General features: G+C 38.4%; 1 protein-coding gene across 13 annotated transcripts in view; it reads right to left on the reverse strand.

Annotated features, from left to right (window-relative positions):
* abcc9 (ATP-binding cassette, sub-family C (CFTR/MRP), member 9) overlaps positions 1-19,044 on the reverse strand; it is a 77,668-nt gene that overhangs the window by 36,289 nt on the left and 22,335 nt on the right. For 11 of the 13 annotated variants that reach the window (XR_014797268.1, XR_014797266.1, XR_014797263.1 and 8 more), the window contains 11 exons: positions 15,461-15,625; positions 14,065-14,220; positions 13,842-13,976; positions 13,576-13,738; positions 12,439-12,479; positions 12,164-12,306; positions 11,737-11,845; positions 10,437-10,544; positions 7,201-7,273; positions 2,787-2,892; positions 1,194-1,232 (listed from right to left, as the gene is read on the reverse strand). Coding sequence is in view for 3 of the 13 variants with exons in the window: in XM_084909083.1 (XP_084765209.1) it covers positions 1,194-1,232; positions 2,787-2,892; positions 7,201-7,273; positions 10,437-10,544; positions 11,737-11,845; positions 12,164-12,306; positions 12,439-12,479; positions 13,576-13,738; positions 13,842-13,976; positions 14,065-14,220; positions 15,461-15,625 (1,238 nt within the window). In the remaining 10 variants the exon portion in view is untranslated. The remainder of the gene's footprint in view (positions 1-1,193; positions 1,233-2,786; positions 2,893-7,200; positions 7,274-10,436; positions 10,545-11,736; positions 11,846-12,163; positions 12,307-12,438; positions 12,480-13,575; positions 13,739-13,841; positions 13,977-14,064; positions 14,221-15,460; positions 15,626-19,044) is intronic. The other 2 variants (XR_014797271.1, XM_084909085.1) reach the window with 1 other exon arrangement.

Here is a 19,044-nt window from a genome sequence, read left to right on the forward strand (position 1 = left end):
GTACGTGGTGTATGTTATTTATTATGTTTGTTGTGTTTATCTTTATTTTAAACAGCTGTAAGCTGTAAGAAACTAAATAACACATAAATTATCTTCTCTTGCAGTTAGTTTCTCAATATGTAACACTGTAATGTAACAATTTAATATTTTTAGATTAGTCTTATAACATTACAAAAACATTACAACAGCGGCAAGAGTTACGCAAGTTTAAGACCCTACTCAGATGGTTTGGTCACTCTAAGAGCTTTCAGTGTGTTAAACTTCTGTACTGGTTTTCTTGGCTCATGGAAATCAGTTTAACCACTGAATAACATGAAGTAATCGATCCATCAGGCATGTGTTACGACGATACAATCTGAATGTTGTAGCTATCCTGCTACAACATTCAGACTGATTAATGTCTCTGCATCAAAGCAGAACCAAACAGTGAATGTCCCATTCCTCTGAGGCCATCATCAGCCAAGAGCATCAGACATCCTAATGTAAGGATAAAAATTGTGTTCCTTTAACATTTGAGAGAAATATGAATGTACTGATAATTATGTGGCTTCCACAGATCTCCAATATTAACCTCACTCTCCAACTTCAGGATAAACCTCAGTGCTGCCACTCAGTACAAACGTGCAGCACCTTTTAGAGTAAAAACTCTCAATGATAGCTGTGCATGTCCACGTGGTTCTTTTCCGAATTTCAGTACAATTTTGCACTAACTCAGCAAACACCAGATAGAAAGTGTCCTTGGTAAACAGAGAAACTGCTTTACCTGATATCAGCACTGGTTTCTGTAGGGCTCGTGAACCACAGCCGATCACACCTTCAGATTACTTCCTAATACGATTCACTTACTTAACCTTCATAACACACGATGAGCGATTAAAAAAAAAATCATCCAAATGGCTAAATGTAAACGTTGAAAGGCATAAAAATGATATGGAATGATTTGTAACCTCTTCATATTAAACTGATGGGGAAATGCTGTGCTCAGTGAGCAGTGAAAGATGGCAGTTACCTTTTTGGGTGTAATAAAAAATTATGACTAATAAACTAATTTAACACCAAGAAGATACTCATGCTTTTGCCAATACACCCCTTTAAAATAACATGAGGGTATGCAAGTGAGAAAATAGTACATATTTTCAACCCTGAGTATTTACAGTCTGTGTTTAAATGACTGTAGACCAGAGAGAAGGTACCTTATGTTCCCCTCGTGGATCACCTCACAATCAGGCTGCCTGATATGGCACGAAAGCAGAAGGTAAAAGGAAAGAAACCACACACACACACAACCACACACACACACACACACAACCACACACACAGGTTAGTGTGCAAAGACAATATAAGAATATAAAGACAGATATATAGGCGATATAAATTCAAAAATCCTCTAAAAAAAGCAACTGAAACTTGAATTACAGAAAGAAAATGAGTCGTAGTCACAGGACAGTTGTCTAATATGACGGCGCACACTGCAGACACCTACAGTGACCTTTTGTTTCCATTTCCAGCTTCACATTGCACATTAAAAATCTGTGTATGTCATGGTATTTGGGGCTTTTTAAATGACTTCTTTAATTTCTTTAATGACTTTAGTTGTGGTCAATCATGATAACTAATGAGAAGTTAACAGGCCTAAACTTCTGACCACAGCTCTACATAAACACTTATGTTTATTCAAGTAACCTCCCAATTTTAACACTGTAGGTGAAACTCCTGAGTGAACCACTAAAAGTGTGAAACTGTCAGGACATTGAGAAAAAACTGATCACAATTATGGAAGCAGCTGAGATGTTACAAATGACCAGTGTTATCTCAGAACTTCTCTTCAATTAGCATAAGACACAGTATTAACCAGGAAGTCCTTTCCTCTAATAAGAAAATGTCCAGAGACGACAAACACAGCTGACCTCTATGTGTCGTAGAAATGGCTCATTCCTGAAAGTGGAAGCAGAATCACCTTCAGGCTATGAGGCTATGAGATCTGCTTATTACCAAATATCCTCCTCGTAATTGATTCAGCCAGTGTCATTTATGGTTTGTGAGGCTGCATAACCAGTTTGTCTTTTGCAGTTTAATTAAATAATAAAATGAATGAAAGCATCTTTGGTGTAACTCAATATCCCCCATATTTTAGCGAATGAATGGCAATTACATTAAACTCGGGGAGAACATAATGCTTTTAAACATCATAGTTTGACTGTAACTGAGTCCTCCATAATTGATTTTATAAATGGAAAGCTTTCCAGAGGAGAAGCTGACAGATCCCAGATGACCACGAGAGCGGCAAATTAAATGACAGTGAATGTCGCTGCTGGACGTTTGACACTAACGAGCCAGTAATTGATTCTTCTCGTTACTGTCAGCATTACTCTGTGCACAGACAAGATATTATTAGTTTACATTTGTGCATCATGAAGACGTACCATATGCGACCAGATGCGTAAAATAAAAATGGCGTGAAACAAAAACAACTGAAAGTACTTAAATGTTGACTAAACAAAATAAAATGAGAAATATGAGATTATCATTCTGATACATTAAAAACAATTAAAAGGTTTATACACATAGAAACACATAGAAAGAACAGAAGAAATTTCAAATATCATCATATACAAAAATACAAAGCTTTTAGAACATGGGTTCCACTTCCTCTATTTAATTATTTGCATCACACCAAAACAGCTACTGTATTTATTTATTATCCACCAGCTTTGGATCCTCTGTTACATTTAACAGATTCTTGCATATCACATGAGATACTAAGTACTTATAAAATATTTTCTTACTTGCTCCAGTAGACTCCCCCCTCGATGGCTTGCATTTCTCCAAGCATGGCCAGCAGCAGGGAGGATTTCCCACAACCCACCTGGCCCACGATCATTGTCAGCTGACCTGAGATAGAATGAAATGAAAAAGGTGGTGATGGTAAACTACCTAGAAACTCAGTTAATTTCCTAAAGCCACCATTTCACTGGTGACCCATGTGGAGAAAGGATTAGGTGTTCTTTTAGCCACATGCTAAACAGACTCTTTGCAGTCACGTAACGAACTAAAAAAAACTTTACTGATTCCATAGCAGTTAAGAGGGTAAGTATGAGCCAGGTTTAGCTAATGAAAAGTAGATGTTGTGATAGTTTGCTGGTGTGTGTTAACACAATGCCAAAATCTTCCCAGGAGGGGACATCTCAGAAAATTCAAACTATGCAATACTCAGAGAAATTCCAAAAAATCAAAGACCTACATCTCAAACTCTGCAGGCCTTAGTTAAAATTCATGACAAAACAATCAGCCAAATACTGAAGAGGCATGGTGGTTTGGAATGGTTGTAATGTTACATCTGAACAAACAATGTGGAGATGTTTGGACATAATGCACAGCACCACAGCATGTCAGCGCATACACTTCATACCAGCACCTTGCACTTACTGAGTCAACCATGAAATCTTCTGTATGCAAAAGTATTGTAGAGTCAAATGTGAGGCCATGTGTCCGACAGCTAAAGTTTGCACCAATGAAAGTCACCCTGACTGAAATCCTACCCTACAAGCTTTTGAATCATGCAGTGTACTTAGTACTTAGTTTTTCAGATGACTGCATAGAGTTATGTGAAAGCTTCATTTTTCCACGATTGCAGACGATGAAGTGTAACACCTGTTTTAAAAACAAGTTGGGAGGCTGTGGAAAATCTAAATGAAAACAATGATTTTCAAATCTCACAGATGTTATTCACAACTGCGCATAGAAAACAAATTGAGTTTAGGCTGAGAAAATGTACGATCGATGGCAGCAACAGGTCTGGAACTGATTCTGAGATTAAGATTCATACATTTGACGATTACATTTTTCAGATGAAAGATTTTTAATTTGGGGGTAGTTGTATAAAAAGGGGGTGGGCGTGACCTGAACCCAAACCTAACCTTGCCTTTAACTCTAGCTAAATTTATCTGGTGGATGCTACTTTATTACAGAGTAAGGCACACTGTAACCTTTTAATATTTAAATATTCATGATTTTGTAAGAAGACTATACGACATAAGATGTTTCAATAACTTGAAAATTGTATGTTAATGAGAATCTGAGGCATTAAATGTGGAGGGCAGGTTAACCATTTAGAAACCCCGCTACTTACTGACATCAACAATACACCCCGCTCATAATCTCTCAGATAACAATCAAGGTAATCTATAAATATGATTACAAGAAACTTTCAGACAAAACCAGTCAAACTAAGCTTAAAAGGAGCTCAGATCTACTATTTGTTTATTATTCCTTATCCCCTAAATGCAGCCACTGTGAGCTGAAAGTCTGTAATGACTCTAAAACAAACTGAAAAACGCACAAACATAACACTCCAGTCACTCCGAACAACATTACACCAGCACTTGGAAGGACAACAAATCCTGGTTGTCTTAGTAGTAGCATGACTGGGATGGCAAGAAAGTCACTTCCCGAGGGAAACTGCGTGTGTGTCCGTCTGTGTGCGTGTAAGACATACTATAAAGTCCATCTGTTACCAGCTTCATCAACATGTTCTCCTGACACTCAGTGTTTCAGTTACAGGAGTGCAGAATTACCGCAGCTCTCGGTGTAACAGCAGCGTCATATATACTAAAACAGTGTTTGTCACACTGAAACAGTAAAGAAGAAAGACAAGCTCAAAACTTACTGTGATCTTAAATCTCAAAAACTAGATTTTAAAACAAGAAGAGAAACATTACAGAGAACAGAGCCACCATAAGAAAGTGAAAGGCAGCAGATGTATTAAAATACGCAATGATATGAGTGAGAAGATCCTTCCCTGTGGATGTATGCTTCTAAATTTAAAACACTTGGCAGAGTCAGTATCTGGCTGTGATTGCATGTATTTATTTAAACACTGATACTGCTTTAATACGCAAAGCAGCATTTCATGTTATAAAGTTCTTAACAAATTTTAGACCGCCACCTAATATAAGGTTTGTGCCAAAACTAACCTAAATTTACAGTTTCTCTAATGGTTAATCCACCAGTGTGCACAAACTCTTTAATCAAAATTATATTTTTAATGGTAAATTTTTTTTCATATTTACAGTGTAAAATTTTTTTAAAGCTAAAAAGTTTGTCACATTTTTAAAAAATTAATAAATGTAATAATAATAATTTTCTTTTCCTTCTTAAATTAACCTGAACAGAAAAATTCATTTCATCGGTGAAATGGTATGCCAGCTTAAATGTGGGTATAAAAACATAAATTCAGTATTATTTGTCTAACATATAACAAAATAATGTTTACCTATAGATTTCTAAAATATTTGTGTTTTCCTGTTTACATGACAGGTGGTCTAATACATTTGTTAAGCACCATATATCATATAAAATCAAGTGTTTTTATATAGCATTCTAAAAGAACTGGGTCTGACAAATATCCACATTACAAAACATTAAAGGGAAAATATGATACACATCAAATATGAATATGTAACCAAAATATTAGTAAAATAAAAGAAAGTAAAAATCAAATGCTAAAATATTAAGGCAACATTATGCTTGTAGCCTATAAAGTGACATATAAAATAAAACAGGTCCCAAAAATAGAACCTTGAGGTTCACCAAATCTAACTGTTGAAGAACAAACCTCAAATGTCACAACATCTAAGAGAATTAAAAGAAAGGAAGAGTATGAGGAGAAGAATCAGCAAGTTTGGGTACAGGACAGAAATGATTAGGTTTGATGTACAGTGGCTTGCAAAAGTATTCGGCCCCCTTGAACTTTTCCACATTTTGTCACATTACAGCCACAAACATGAATCAGTTTTATTGGAATTCCACGTGAAAGATCAACACAAAGTGGTGTACACGTGAGAAGTGGAACGAAAATCATACGTGATTCCAAACATTTTTTACAAATAAATAACTGCAAAGTGGGGTGTGCGTAATTATTCAGCCCCCTGAGTCAATACTTTGTAGAACCACCTTTTGCTGCAATTACAGCTGCCAGTCTTTTAGGGTATGTCTCTACCAGCTTTGCACATCTAGAGACTGAAATCTTTGCCCATTCTTCTTTGCAAAACAGCTCCAGCTCAGTCAGATTAGATGGACAGCGTTTGTGAACAGCAGTTTTCAGATCTTGCCACAGATTCTCAATTGGATTTAGATCTGGACTTTGACTGGGCCGTTCTAACACATGGATATGTTTTGTTTTAAACCATTCCATTGTTGCCCTGGCTTTATGTTTAGGGTCGTTGTCCTGCTGGAAGGTGACCCTCCGCCCCAGTCTCAAGTCTTTTGCAGACTCCAAGAGGTTTTCTTCCAAGATTGCCCTGTATTTGGCTCCATCCATCTTCCCATCAACTCTGACCAGCTTCCCTGTTCCTGCTGAAGAGAAGCACCCCCAGAGCATGATGCTGCCACCACCATATTTGACAGTGGGGATGGTGTGTTCAGAGTGATGTGCAGTGTTAGTTTTCCGCCACACATAGTGTTTTGCATTTTGGCCAAAAAGTTCCATTTTGGTCTCATCTGACCAGAGCACCTTCTTCCACATGTTTGCTGTGTCCCCCACATGGCTTGTGGCAAACTGCAAACGGGACTTCTTATGGTTTTCTGTTAACAATGGCTTTCTTCTTGCCACTCTTCCATAAAGGCCAACTTTGTGCAGTGCACGACTAATAGTTGTCCTATTGACAGATTCCCCCACCTGAGCTGTAGATCTCTGCAGCTCGTCCAGAGACACCATGGGCCTCTTGGCTGCATTTCTGATCAGCGCAATGTTTATGGGCAACTGACTGCACTCAGACCAAAGGGGGCTGAATAATTATGCACACCCCACTTTTCCGTTATTTGTTTGTAAAAAATGTTTGGAATCATGTATGATTTTCGTTCGACTTCTCACGTGTACAACACTTTGTATTGGTCTTTCCAATAAAATTGATTCATGTTTGTGGCTGTAATGTGACAAAATGTGGAAAAGTTCAAGGGGGCCGAATACGTTTGCAAGCCACTGTATAACATATGTCAAACCCTTTTTATTTCCACAAGCTTTCACTTAATAGCTGTGTAGGTTTACACTCTTAAGGCATTGTAAACCCCTTATGTTTTGAGCACATTGCGTTTACATATAATGAAATATGCAACATAAATAAAATTTCCATTGCCACATAATAGAGTTTCTCCTTATACAAACCTGAACTTTAAAGTATTCTACCTGTCGTCTAGTCTTACCTGTTGGGATCCGGATGTTGATGTCCGACAGTGTCAACAGGTTATTTCCCCAGGTGAAGGATCCACCCGTGACCTACACAGAGAAATAAAAAAAAAAAAAAAGTAACAAAAGAGTTATACAACTAAAGTGCTCTAAAGTGCTTTTTTTCCCAGCACATGACTCTCAGTAAATTCCCATTATGCAACATGAGTACGTGCTGTTTTCTTGTTACGTGTGAACCCATTGGAGCAAAGGACATGACCCACTTTACGCCCCGACCCAGAGTTTAAGAAATGCTAACAGTAAGTGCATTGCAGTGAACACTGCTGAGATAACACACACACTGGGCTCGTGGCATGAGGGACACCAAACCAAATGTCATCCTGTGACGCATTTCACATCAAGTTCACTTTGGTGAATGCTGACAAATAAAAATCTGTTACACAAGAGGGACAGGTGCAACAGCTCTGTTTTGTCAGTGCAAGATGTGTGAAGGCCTGATCCACTCACACTTCAGTAGGAGATTACGGTCAGTGTCATCGATGCAGCCAAAAAAATCACAGGTTTGCATTAAAAGGCCTGACAGGCTATATAATATACAGTATGTATTCATGGTTTCCGATAAGTTCACCATCCAAACAAGTCGTTCTTTGGTCCCACGACACATGTTTTACAGCTTGTGTATTAAATCTGAAAGACTGAAGCTAAATATAACAAAATGTGGTAAATTTACATTTTTATTGGACCAAATGTAAATTTCTAACCAGGGGATTTTGACACCGTCCGACACAAATACAATCGAAGTGCAACTAATGACTTTAATGGTAGTGTTATGGCCTAGTGGAAAATCCATTAAAGATCTCCCTTTAAAGACAAGCTTTTAGACATTAACCAAAAATGAATGAATGATAATTACTTCCATTTCCATTTGCATAATCAGTTACCCCCAGTAAGCATAGCTGGATGAGCATTATGAAAAGGAATTTACTTTATTTTCCATTACTGACTCAAAAAAGGTCAACACAAGAAAGAACAGAAGGATTCAGCTTCCTCGGCTTGGTTAGAAATCACCTTTGATGAAATGGAAACAATGAAAATCAGTCAGCTGATTGAAACACACATGTTCACTGGAAATTTAGACTGAAGAGGGATGGAATAAAGGATCATGACCCTCCGCTCATTGCTTCTTCACAACGTGGCATTAAAGCAAGATGAAATGGAAGAAGTCTTAAATTTAAGCTCCACTATCAATTAAATTTCTTTTTGAAAGCTTCGTTGTTTGTGTCCAGAAACCCGCCGATCAGCACGTAACAGACTTGTGTATCTAATCCCTCATCTACATCCCTTCATGCATGGAGTCTGTTTACATTCCTCCCATCTGTTGCATTTATTTATTTTTATTATTTTATGCCGGGACACCCCCTGAAACGCAAACTTTCTTCAAAGCTTCCTTTTCCCGATGACCAGATCCCAAAGGAATCAAGAATATAAGAGCATCCTAAGATGATGAAAGATCTCTTTTAAAAGATTATAGCACCAAAAATAAAGATTATAATATTTAGACATTGTTTTACACTGAGTGACTAAGAAACAAATACACCTCAATTGAGCAGGCTGTTCATGGATGACCACCAAAACACACATGGGAAATCTCAGATTTATGTCCATGCTCCTGAGCAAAAGTAAACAACCAAGATTACAAAAAGCAGGATGAGGTATATAAAAATGGAAAGCAAGTTAAGATACTATCAACAATTTGACAAGGGAGGAAGGAGAAAGGACAGGGAGAGGAGATGTGCAAAAAGGGGAGTGAAAATAAAAAGATGGGATTTTGCTGAGAGTAGATAAATGTAGTCAAAATATTTAATAGAAAATGTGCAGCTGCAGGAAATGGGCCTGATGATATGTAAATATGACAGTGAACAAAACAAAAGACTGACAGATAAGAAATATAAAAAACAAGATGAACCCTGGTGTATTTCTCTGCAGCTTTCTCAAGCCTGTGAAGCCGAGTTAAACCCTTAATGAACCTGATTTAAAGCCTGTATGATGAAGACAAAAGCTTCTATTTCCTCTATTCTCAGAATTTTACGGGAACTACACTAACATTAATGCTATATCTGCATTCTGTCCGGATTTTCCTGGATCTGGATCTCCACACAGAAACCCTTCTGTGTGGAGTTTGGATGGCTGGTTGGTTGGCCATGTTTAACATGAGCATCCACCAAAATACATATCTGATAGAAAAAGGAAAAGCAAAGGCAAACTAGGACTCCTTTAAATGGCCATAACCTTGTATATGTGGGTGTGTGTAATGCATAACAAACAAGTTTTACACTGATAAGTCAACAAGGTCTGTGTCAAGCATGGAAAAGCTACCGCTCTAATTGGGGGTCTGCCATCTGGAGGATAGCGTCACTCCACAGGGATGGGACAGGAAGAGGAGTCTTCACAGAGGGGCTGAGAAAACCTTGGACACATCCACAAGGCCTTTTAAGGGACAACAAATTCTCATGTGAATCCTGCACTTCCTGAGGGGAGTGAGAGTATGTGCACACACGCATGTCGCATGTATGATTGCAGGCAAAAACCCATGGACGCATAAACAATAAAGATATGAAACAGCTGCTCGTAAAAGTGAGATAAGTGGCAGCAACAGCACGTAGCCCTTCTGTGCTTATCCATCTGATGCTTTTTCTCGAAAAGGTGCTTTTATCGTGTCTGCTGTCCACTCTCCAGGTGTGTTTGTCAGGGAAATCCTGCACCTGCCTTGAACAGGCAGCCAATAACGTGGCTGAATGAGTTTCCTCTCTCTTTATTCCCATCAAAACAGGAACCTTTCCTCTGCATCTAAGCATAACCATCCTCAAAAGGGAACTGTCAGTCTGGACAACTGAGTTCATTGCACCTAAATGTGTTGCTCATAACCCCCACTCTTAGTGTCACATGCTGAAAACCCTCCAAGACACCAGTGGGTTAGATATCAAGACAAAGGTTTCTGCTCCGAAACTAATGATGTCTTTCCAGTCCCATCATCTACTTTCTTCATCCCACATCTACAGCTCTGGAAAGTCAGAGGTGTCCATTACTACAAATTAAACCACAGCCAGTTCCTCTAAAGCCGCCAAAAAAACAAAAAGTTCATTGATAAATGGGTAGACGTGGGTCCATGTGTTGCACTTTACATGTGATCATAGCCTCTATCTAACCTACACCCCTGTAAACATTCCCCTAACACATAAACTTTGAGCCTGACCTTTACAGCCACATCCTCTGTCTCCGAGGGTCTCATCTGTCGCCTGGTTGGCTGCTCATAGTTGTCCATTTGGTAGCGCATTGGCTGCTTCCTGTTGATGGCTTTGGTCTTGAGAGGGACAACCGAAAGAAAAAGGGAGAGACGGGAGTGAGCGTTTGATAATAAACATAAGACTTTTCTGCATCTGCTGTACTTCCTCTGGAAGCAGAAAACGTTGCCCCAATGGACCTAGTCCTCATTATTTTATGATCCAGATACAAAAACAGAGTTCATCAATGTTTCTGAATTGCACATGAAGTTCCACAACTAAAATCTCCACACAAAAGTAAAAGTATTCACACATTCATCAAGAAGATGTAGTCAGGCTACAGTATGTGAGTGTACTCCAAGTACCAGGATGCTGTATCCATAAAAGTCACACTTTTCACTCTCAAAGATCTCCATATTGGCTACATAACAGAGGATTATGGACCAGCTAGAAAAGGGCATGTGATTGATGTCATTGGAGATACTAGGAAGCAGGTAACAATCAATTTCTGTGGGTCAAGCTTTAGTTGTCAGGCAAATGCCCTCACATCTGACTCTAGAATATTTTGGTGTGCAGAGGAGATCATGATGTACTCAGTGACTGCAAGGTGCCCAGGTGCTGTGGTTAGAAAACAATACCAAATCATAATCTCTCCACCATCGTGCAGACAGTTGGTATGAGGCGTTTGTGCTGACATGCTACGTTTATGGCCAAATATCTCCACTTTGGTCTTACATTTAGTAAACACCCCATGACTGCTGCTTAGTTTCCACACATAAGAAGTTTAGTTGCTAAAGAATGTCTAAAAAATGTGTTTTTAACATTAAGTAGAGGCAATAAAATGATAATGGAGATGAAAACAAAATCCGGTATTACTGTTACGGGGTTTTATTTTCTATGTTGTCTAATTTTAGCTGATTTTGAGTGAGAATAAAATGAGTCGAAAAAATATGTCATAAATGGGTATGCTGTTTTTTTAATTTCCTGTTACAATCCTATCTGAAAACCATTACAGCTCTAATGAATCATGTGAGTCACTCAGCTTTGTGGTCTGACTGTCCATTTGAACACAAACAGTGATAATCCCACTGCAGAGCAGACACTAAGCGACTAAAGACTCAGACAGCCACACGATTAGGCCTGCATTTCACTGAGTGGTAAAATGTTCAAATACCCCAAACAGGCTCAGAGATGCAGCAGTCAAAAATACAAACTGTTACTTTTGCACTTTTCCTAATTGGTCTTTTTTATTGGTCTGGTATCGTAACTCACCATCCCCATGGGTTTCTTTCCAGCCTCGAAGGAAACAGATATGTCACCATTTCTCCAGCTGTCGTCTCCAATTTCATCACTCTGTAGAAACTCACCAAGCTTCTGAACACTGTAAGAACACACACACACACATACACACACACACACACACACACACACACACACACACACACACACACACACACACACACAGAGCCCATTAACAGTGACACTGTGATGATTCCAATACCGGTAATCTCTCAGGAGTTTAGAGTTTCTCGTCACTGTTGTTGGGTTTCCTTGACGTTCCTTTAATTAGATTTGCCGCTGAAGCCATGTCCAGTTTGTACTCCATGTTTAGTCATGTCCACATCCCCTCTCCTTCAGTCAAAGCATCCCAACCAGCTGTCCACAACCTTTTACAATACAAATAAATCTAAACACTCACCTAACCAGAGCCTTCACAGCAAATCTGACAACAGTGGAAAGCAGGAAGAGCGGGGTGACCAGGATGTGAAACAGTGACAGAGCTGCAAAGGCCTGAGAAGGACTGGGGCCTTTTTCATTGAGGATGTGATACGTCACAAATGTCTGCAAAAAAACAACAAAAGACAAGTTTAACATCTCTTCCTTATGCTGTTGAATTATAGCTTAAGAAATAAGCAAGTAGAACATTTAAAGCAGAGTCAAATTCTTTTACAGATTGTAATAAAACTGACTTACGGCTAGAACCGCAGCAATGGGAATAGCAGCATTCATGAAAACTGCACAAAAAAAAGGAACAGGTTTTATTGGTAGGATAGTAACTTAGCTGATTTAGGTAACAATACAAGCTTTATAACATACTTTAAGTCCCTTTTAAAAAAAATGTATTTTTTGAAAAACAAATGTTGCATTGTTTTAACCATTATTCAAAAACAGCACTTATGAATGTGGGCTAGACAAGAGCCTTCTCTATAATCAAATACTGTATAACAGTAACAATTATTCAGTTTCGTTTATATCACAAAAAGAGGTTCCTGAGGCGCTTTATATTGTGTAAAGACCCTACAATGATACAGAGAAAATCTTTGGGGGTGAGGGTGGGAGACAGGACACTGTGGAACAGACCTAGAGTTTAATTATAGCTAATAATTAAATGCAAAATTTTGTGTAAACACATTGTGAGCAAAAAAGGGAAATGAAAAAGAAACACTCAGTGCAGAATTAATAAATGGATGAACTAGTTTTTCAGCATCACTCTGAGACAGGATATTTCCAATTTTTAGGATATTGTGTAAATTTAAGAAATCAGTGTTTCATATTAAGTGTTATATATGTTTAATATGCACACTGTAGGACATATCCTGGTCAAAGATGACTCCAAGATTCCTCAGTGTTACTGGAGGCCAAGGTAATGCCATCCAGAGTAAGCATCTGGTTAGACTGGCCGGGTACAATAACATCAGTTTTATCTGAATTTAGAAAAAGAGGTCATCCAGGTTTTAATATCTTTAAGCCACTACTGCAGTTTAACTAATTGGTGTGTGTTATCTGGCTTCATGGATAGATAAAGCTGGATACCATCTGCATAGCAGTGAAAATACATGCTATTGCTTTGAAGGATACTGCCTAAGGGAAGCATGTATAAATTAAATATAATCACCTGAAAACCAAGTGCAGTAATTAATGCTGTAATTTAATTTGTTAAGTTGTACTGTGGAAATAATTTCCTAGAAAAATTATTTATGCTAACCATCGCTGAATATGTGTGGTGTTTCAAACAAGATTCATTCTGTACATGCCAAACATGCCATTTCTGCTGGTCTGCAGACATTCTGCTCACATACTTAAAACTCCTGCTACTGATTTTCATCTTACTGGACATGGATGTGTAGAAGGCGAAGGTCCTGAGGCTGGTGAGCTCTTTGCCTCTGGTCTCCTCCACACTGTCACAGAAGATGTTCTCCCAGGCGTACAGCTTCAACAACTTTATGCCCTTTAGGATCTCAGTGGTCTTTTTTACACGATCTGTACTGTGTTCCTGAAATAGCAAATAAGACATTCAAAGAAGATTTTTGTTCAGAGTTACGCAGGAAATTTTGTTTTCTAAACTGAGAAAACATTTGTATAAATATATTCTTTACCAGTGTGATTTTCTGCGTGTCTGCTAGCTTTGTAGCTATAAGGTACTGGACCGGAGCCAGCAGAACTATGACAGACGCTCCTACCAAGGCACTCGAGCCCATAAAATGACGGAGCAGAATTATTCCCATCACAATCTGCAAAGAAACAAAAAGACCAGACTTGAAAAACTATTGATAGGAGTAAAACATATCCAAATATGTTTAAGAATATGGCTTATCTTACCTGCACGGGCATGGCCCACAGGTTGGGGCAGAGGAAGAGGAACCACATGAGCTGGTTGGTTTCTATAGCAACCAGGTTGTTGATCTGCCCCAACGTCATCTCCCCCATTGACATGTTGGAGGTGGACAGGCGCAGGATTTTGTTGTAGATCATTGCCTAGACAAGACGGATAACAAGACAGATGAAGGAAAGTTTAAGATGATGGATAGATAGACATATTAGTTCATCTATAATGCCAACGTTTTGAAGGCAGTCACCTTGTTTTAAAAGGTCACTGAGCATTTGCAAGCTGCTGTGGAACCCACCTGACTTCATCAATGTCATGTCTGTGTTTATTGAGTGTGGGGTCCCACACTGGTCCCAGAACCAAATCACGAAAGAAATAAATCCAGATGGTAATACCAACCTTTTTTTGACTGAAATAGTTGAGTCAGGGCCAGCACTTTGAACTGGGACATTCCATCTGGTTCCTCAATAAACAATGGTTAGATATTTAGTACCTATCTTAGAGTTTATGTGAAATAAAATATTGTCTGTCGTCTGCTGCTGAGCTGACTCCAGCTCATGGCACAGTGGTTTTCATGAATATATTCATTACTAGCAGTATTATTCTGGGTTTTAATGGAGAGCCAGACACTATATATCCCATTAATGGAATCTATATATTTATAACTGCCATAACTGAATTATGCAGAAATGCCTACTAAATATTTGGATAACATCTAATTACATTTACCATGGGAGTTTTTACCACTACCACTTATCAGTAATTTTAGCTTATTGAAAGCAACTTTGCTATTTCTTCCGCTGTGCACAAGCCTGTCTTGATAAAGACTAAATGCCAAAAATATATATGAAAAGAAATACCTATAACATAGCACGTTCTTTTAGAATTTAGCATTTTAAACACATTTGTAAAAAAAAAAAGCTGTTTTAGCTTTAAGTTTTAATAGGTTAATGGACAGTATTAGCACTATGTAGAATGCCAAAGACTTTATCCCACTGAGGGACTCCTCCTATAAATAAACCCATCACTTACATAACTGAATTAAATAGAAATGCTAACTAAATGCCTTCACATCATCGATTTACATCAGCCCTGGAAATTTTTAACCCTCCTCCGTGTTTCTGTTCAACACTGACTGCCAGCTGAAATCTACCGGACTGTTGTTACACTTCAGAACAGGTGTCCAATGAAACCTCTATGTGGCTATTAAGCTGGCGCTTACATCAGCAATTAAAAGAGCCTGGTGTCACATGAGGTGACAGATAATGGCTGTGTGAGCTGATAAAACTCTGAAGTATCATAGAAATCATTCACAATGAGCTTTTCAAAGTGACACCCGAGTGTTGAAACACCTGTCCGAATTTTCATTTTCCACGATGCTTCACTCACCAGCAGAGCTCCCCGCATGTTAATGCCTGTTTCAATGGTGACATAGTACGAGGCCTGAAGGAAGGTTCTCTGCAGGATTAAAGCCAGGAAGAGAAGAACAGCCAGGATGGAGCTGTTCTGCAGCAGCTCATGGGAAGACATATGGTAGTTCTCGAAATGGGTGACCTACAAACACAAGCAGACAACAGGTACAAAAATAAGATTCTTCTTTGTAACCTGATCAGAGGTCAAACTGATTTCTCATTCGATGACAGTCTGTTGTCTGTTCCACAAACCATAGTAGCTGGTGGATTAACAAGAGCATATCCTATTTCAATCACAAACCAAAATTTGCTAGAAAATATGTGAAAACATTCTCTCAGATACAGATGTTTTTCAATTCAACCTTGGACAGATATTCTGGACATTCATCAGTAACAATGTAAATAAGTGTGTTTCAAAAATACGTTCTTTATCATTCAGTGTAAATAAAAAATATCAAAATGCAACTGCAGAACATTTTCAGTTTAATAATAATAAAATTATTATTATTAATATAATTATCTAGATGACCAGGCATATATTTAGCTAAAGAAAGAGTATTTCTAGGACTTATTAAGAATCTTCTGTAAAATCTGATGTTAAGATTCCACTTCATTTTTCTTTCATTTAATCAGTTTTCACTCTGCAGCAGCAGTGGTAAAAATAAGACGTTGAATTGGAACAGGATTGGGGTCTTTCTCTCATAAGCAGTGTCATCTTTACTGTCCTGGGATCGCAAGTCCCAAAAGTGAAAGTCAGAAACAGATTTATTGTCTCTTGTGCTATGGATTGGCTCTTAGCTCTGCATGTTGAAACAGAGAAGGGGATGAATTTTTATATTTTTATATCCCCACTGGGGCTAAAAATTATTTAGCTGGGGGAGGGACATGCAGACCAGAAGTGGGGAAATCCCCCTCAAATTACACCATAGTGGCTAAATCCATTTACATATAGTCTATGGGCTTTGTGGAAAAAGAGATGATTGTCCAAGTCTCTGGAGCTCTTAAAAAGGAAGGAACGCTTGCTATTTTAGCAAAGTCTGAAACATCGATGCAAAGTCCATCAGTGTTCATTTAGGTTGAGCTCTGGTGAGTGTCGAGACTAAACCATGATTCATTTTCATGAAACCACTCATGGATAGAGCCTCTGTCACCTGGAGAGAAACTACTCCCATTTACGTAATAGTAGGATAAAGGCGATCACTCAGAATCACTTTCTATTGATTTGCAGTGACCTCCAACTCTAAGGGGATAATAAGATGAAAGTAAATTATGATCCAGACTGATTGTTATCCCTCAGCTGGTAACCAAGCAACTGATGGCTGTGCCATTCATGGTGATTCTCAGTGCTTTGTCCATGAGCCCCATGTAGCCAGGGTTTTAAACCAGAAAGCATGGTTGGCATTTTCAAATACAGCAATTTTATACAATATTTAAATTTGTGGCAAAAAAGAGACAGAATATTTTATTCTAATATTTTATTGTTTAGTTTCTACATTTCTGAATTTGTTTAAACAAATACACATTAGAATTGTATCCATGTATCCCATTTCTAGCGCAGTAAAAAAATAAAAAAAAAATGTTTATACACTGATAAATCAATCTGGATTGAAAAAATTACACATGAATTGTTGCTTCAAAAATCCCAGAGTGACGCTCAGCAGTCCCTCTGTGTATGTTAAACTGAGGCAGAGAGTGTGAGGTGAGTGGGGAATTTTCCATGTCACTCAGAAATGCAGCCATGCGCTGCTCTCTATCTCTATTGCCCATTATACCCACTTTAACCAGCAGGCACAGACCTGACAACAGCTTAACATCTACTATACCAGCATCCAGCCAAGTGGACTGTGTGAAAATACGCTGCCATTACAAAAGCATCTGTTCTGCCTCTCCTACAAGCCCTGACTGCTTTATGACCTTTGGAGAGGTTGGCATGGATTTAAGAGGAGTTGATGCCTATGATCACTTCTGCTGGTGTATATTTGGTTGCCAGAAATGCTGTCTGTGACCAGTCTGCTTGATCTCTGTCTGCTCTGCCCTTTTTATTGTAGGGAGATATTTATATTGTTTTGTAATGTTGTGTACGAGCTGCAGGTTTGGTCGAGCTAATTATGAGTCATGCTGGTCTATGCTAAGATATCAGACAGGAAGCCAGATATACTGTTATTATTTAAACTGAGCATCCAAATGGATTAGCTTAATTTTTTTAAAGCCATTTTAAGAACAATTTTTGGTTTACTTGAATTATCAAAACTGCATTCTAGGAACATTTTTCATTCAGTACCTTAATACAAGTATAACAAAGTCCATAATGAGAAGCAATTCTGAAAATTAGTAATAGAATTTGCTGCGATGAGGTTGTAGGAAAATAACAAAAATCCAAAAAGTTAATGAGCAATTCAGACTCAAGAATAAAACAACAAGTTAACAAAGACTGAGGGGAGACAACTGAACTAAAGCCCAATTCTAGTCTGGCCTTTCCACAGCCTCCCACTCACTGTCACTTTAATTGTGTGAAGGCCATGCCACATAAAGTATCATTTCAAAATAAAAGCCTTAAGTGGAACACTCGATTCTACATCAATACAGGCGTACTAACCACACTCTGAAAGGGAAGCACCTGTTTTTAACTGTGTTAACACACAGTGTGCACTGCGTTAACAAGGCTTCATTTGGTGGGTTTACTGAAGTACAGCTTGTTGCAAGTTGCAAATAAATGCAGATAAAATGTACCGTAAATAAAAGAATTAATGAAAATGTGGTGCTTCCTGTTAATTTTAAACCAAATTCTGAACATAACCTGCTCCTGACCTGGTTATGTGTTCAGCATCAGTTACTATGCTGATTTAGCCACATTAAAAAAATCCACTTTTGTAACACAAAAACTTCACATAACTTAAGCATTCATGTCACTTCATTGTAAGCCCCTCTGGGCCCTGCCTCTAGGGGTTAAAATAAGAATTCGTACGTGAGGAGATTTTCTGCTCTCTGTGGATTTATGCAAATGACCTGATGTCATGTGTCCTTCATGGCTGATTTCCAAACCCCGAAACTGTATGAAGTTACTATAAAAAGGTGCAACTTGGTGACTGAATCTAATCAGCATCATCTGCTTGAATTTAAATTAATATCTGCTACCATTGATGTCTAAAAACGCAAATATGGAATTCAGTGGAATATGACTTCCAGACATCAGGAGACCCTTTATTGCTGACAACGTCCTGGAAGCGTTTTTTGTGCTCATTTATTTGTGAGGAAAAATACTTTGGATTTCAAGATAAAAAATGAGAAAACATTTGGAAAAATATTAAAAGTTAAGGTGAAACGCAGGTTTGGTTTCATGCTAGGAGTCAGGCATGAAGCTGCTCTGGTTAAAGTTACATCCACAAGGTCTCTTGCACGTAAAGTGTGTGTGATGTCATTTTAACTTTGTCTTAATCATCATCACGTCAGACACGGCGTCGCACACGAACTGTTGGCGATGTGGCGACTGTGACCAACGCCTTGTTGACGTCGTGCTTAGAGTGAGTCACTCTTTGGCTGACTGGACCACCCAACAGTTAT

This window comes from Perissodus microlepis, chromosome 17 (genome assembly GCF_051167445.1).
Source record: "Perissodus microlepis isolate ML-2025 ecotype Zambia chromosome 17, ASM5116744v1, whole genome shotgun sequence".
In the NCBI taxonomy this organism is placed as follows: Eukaryota; Metazoa; Chordata; class Actinopteri; order Cichliformes; family Cichlidae; genus Perissodus; species Perissodus microlepis.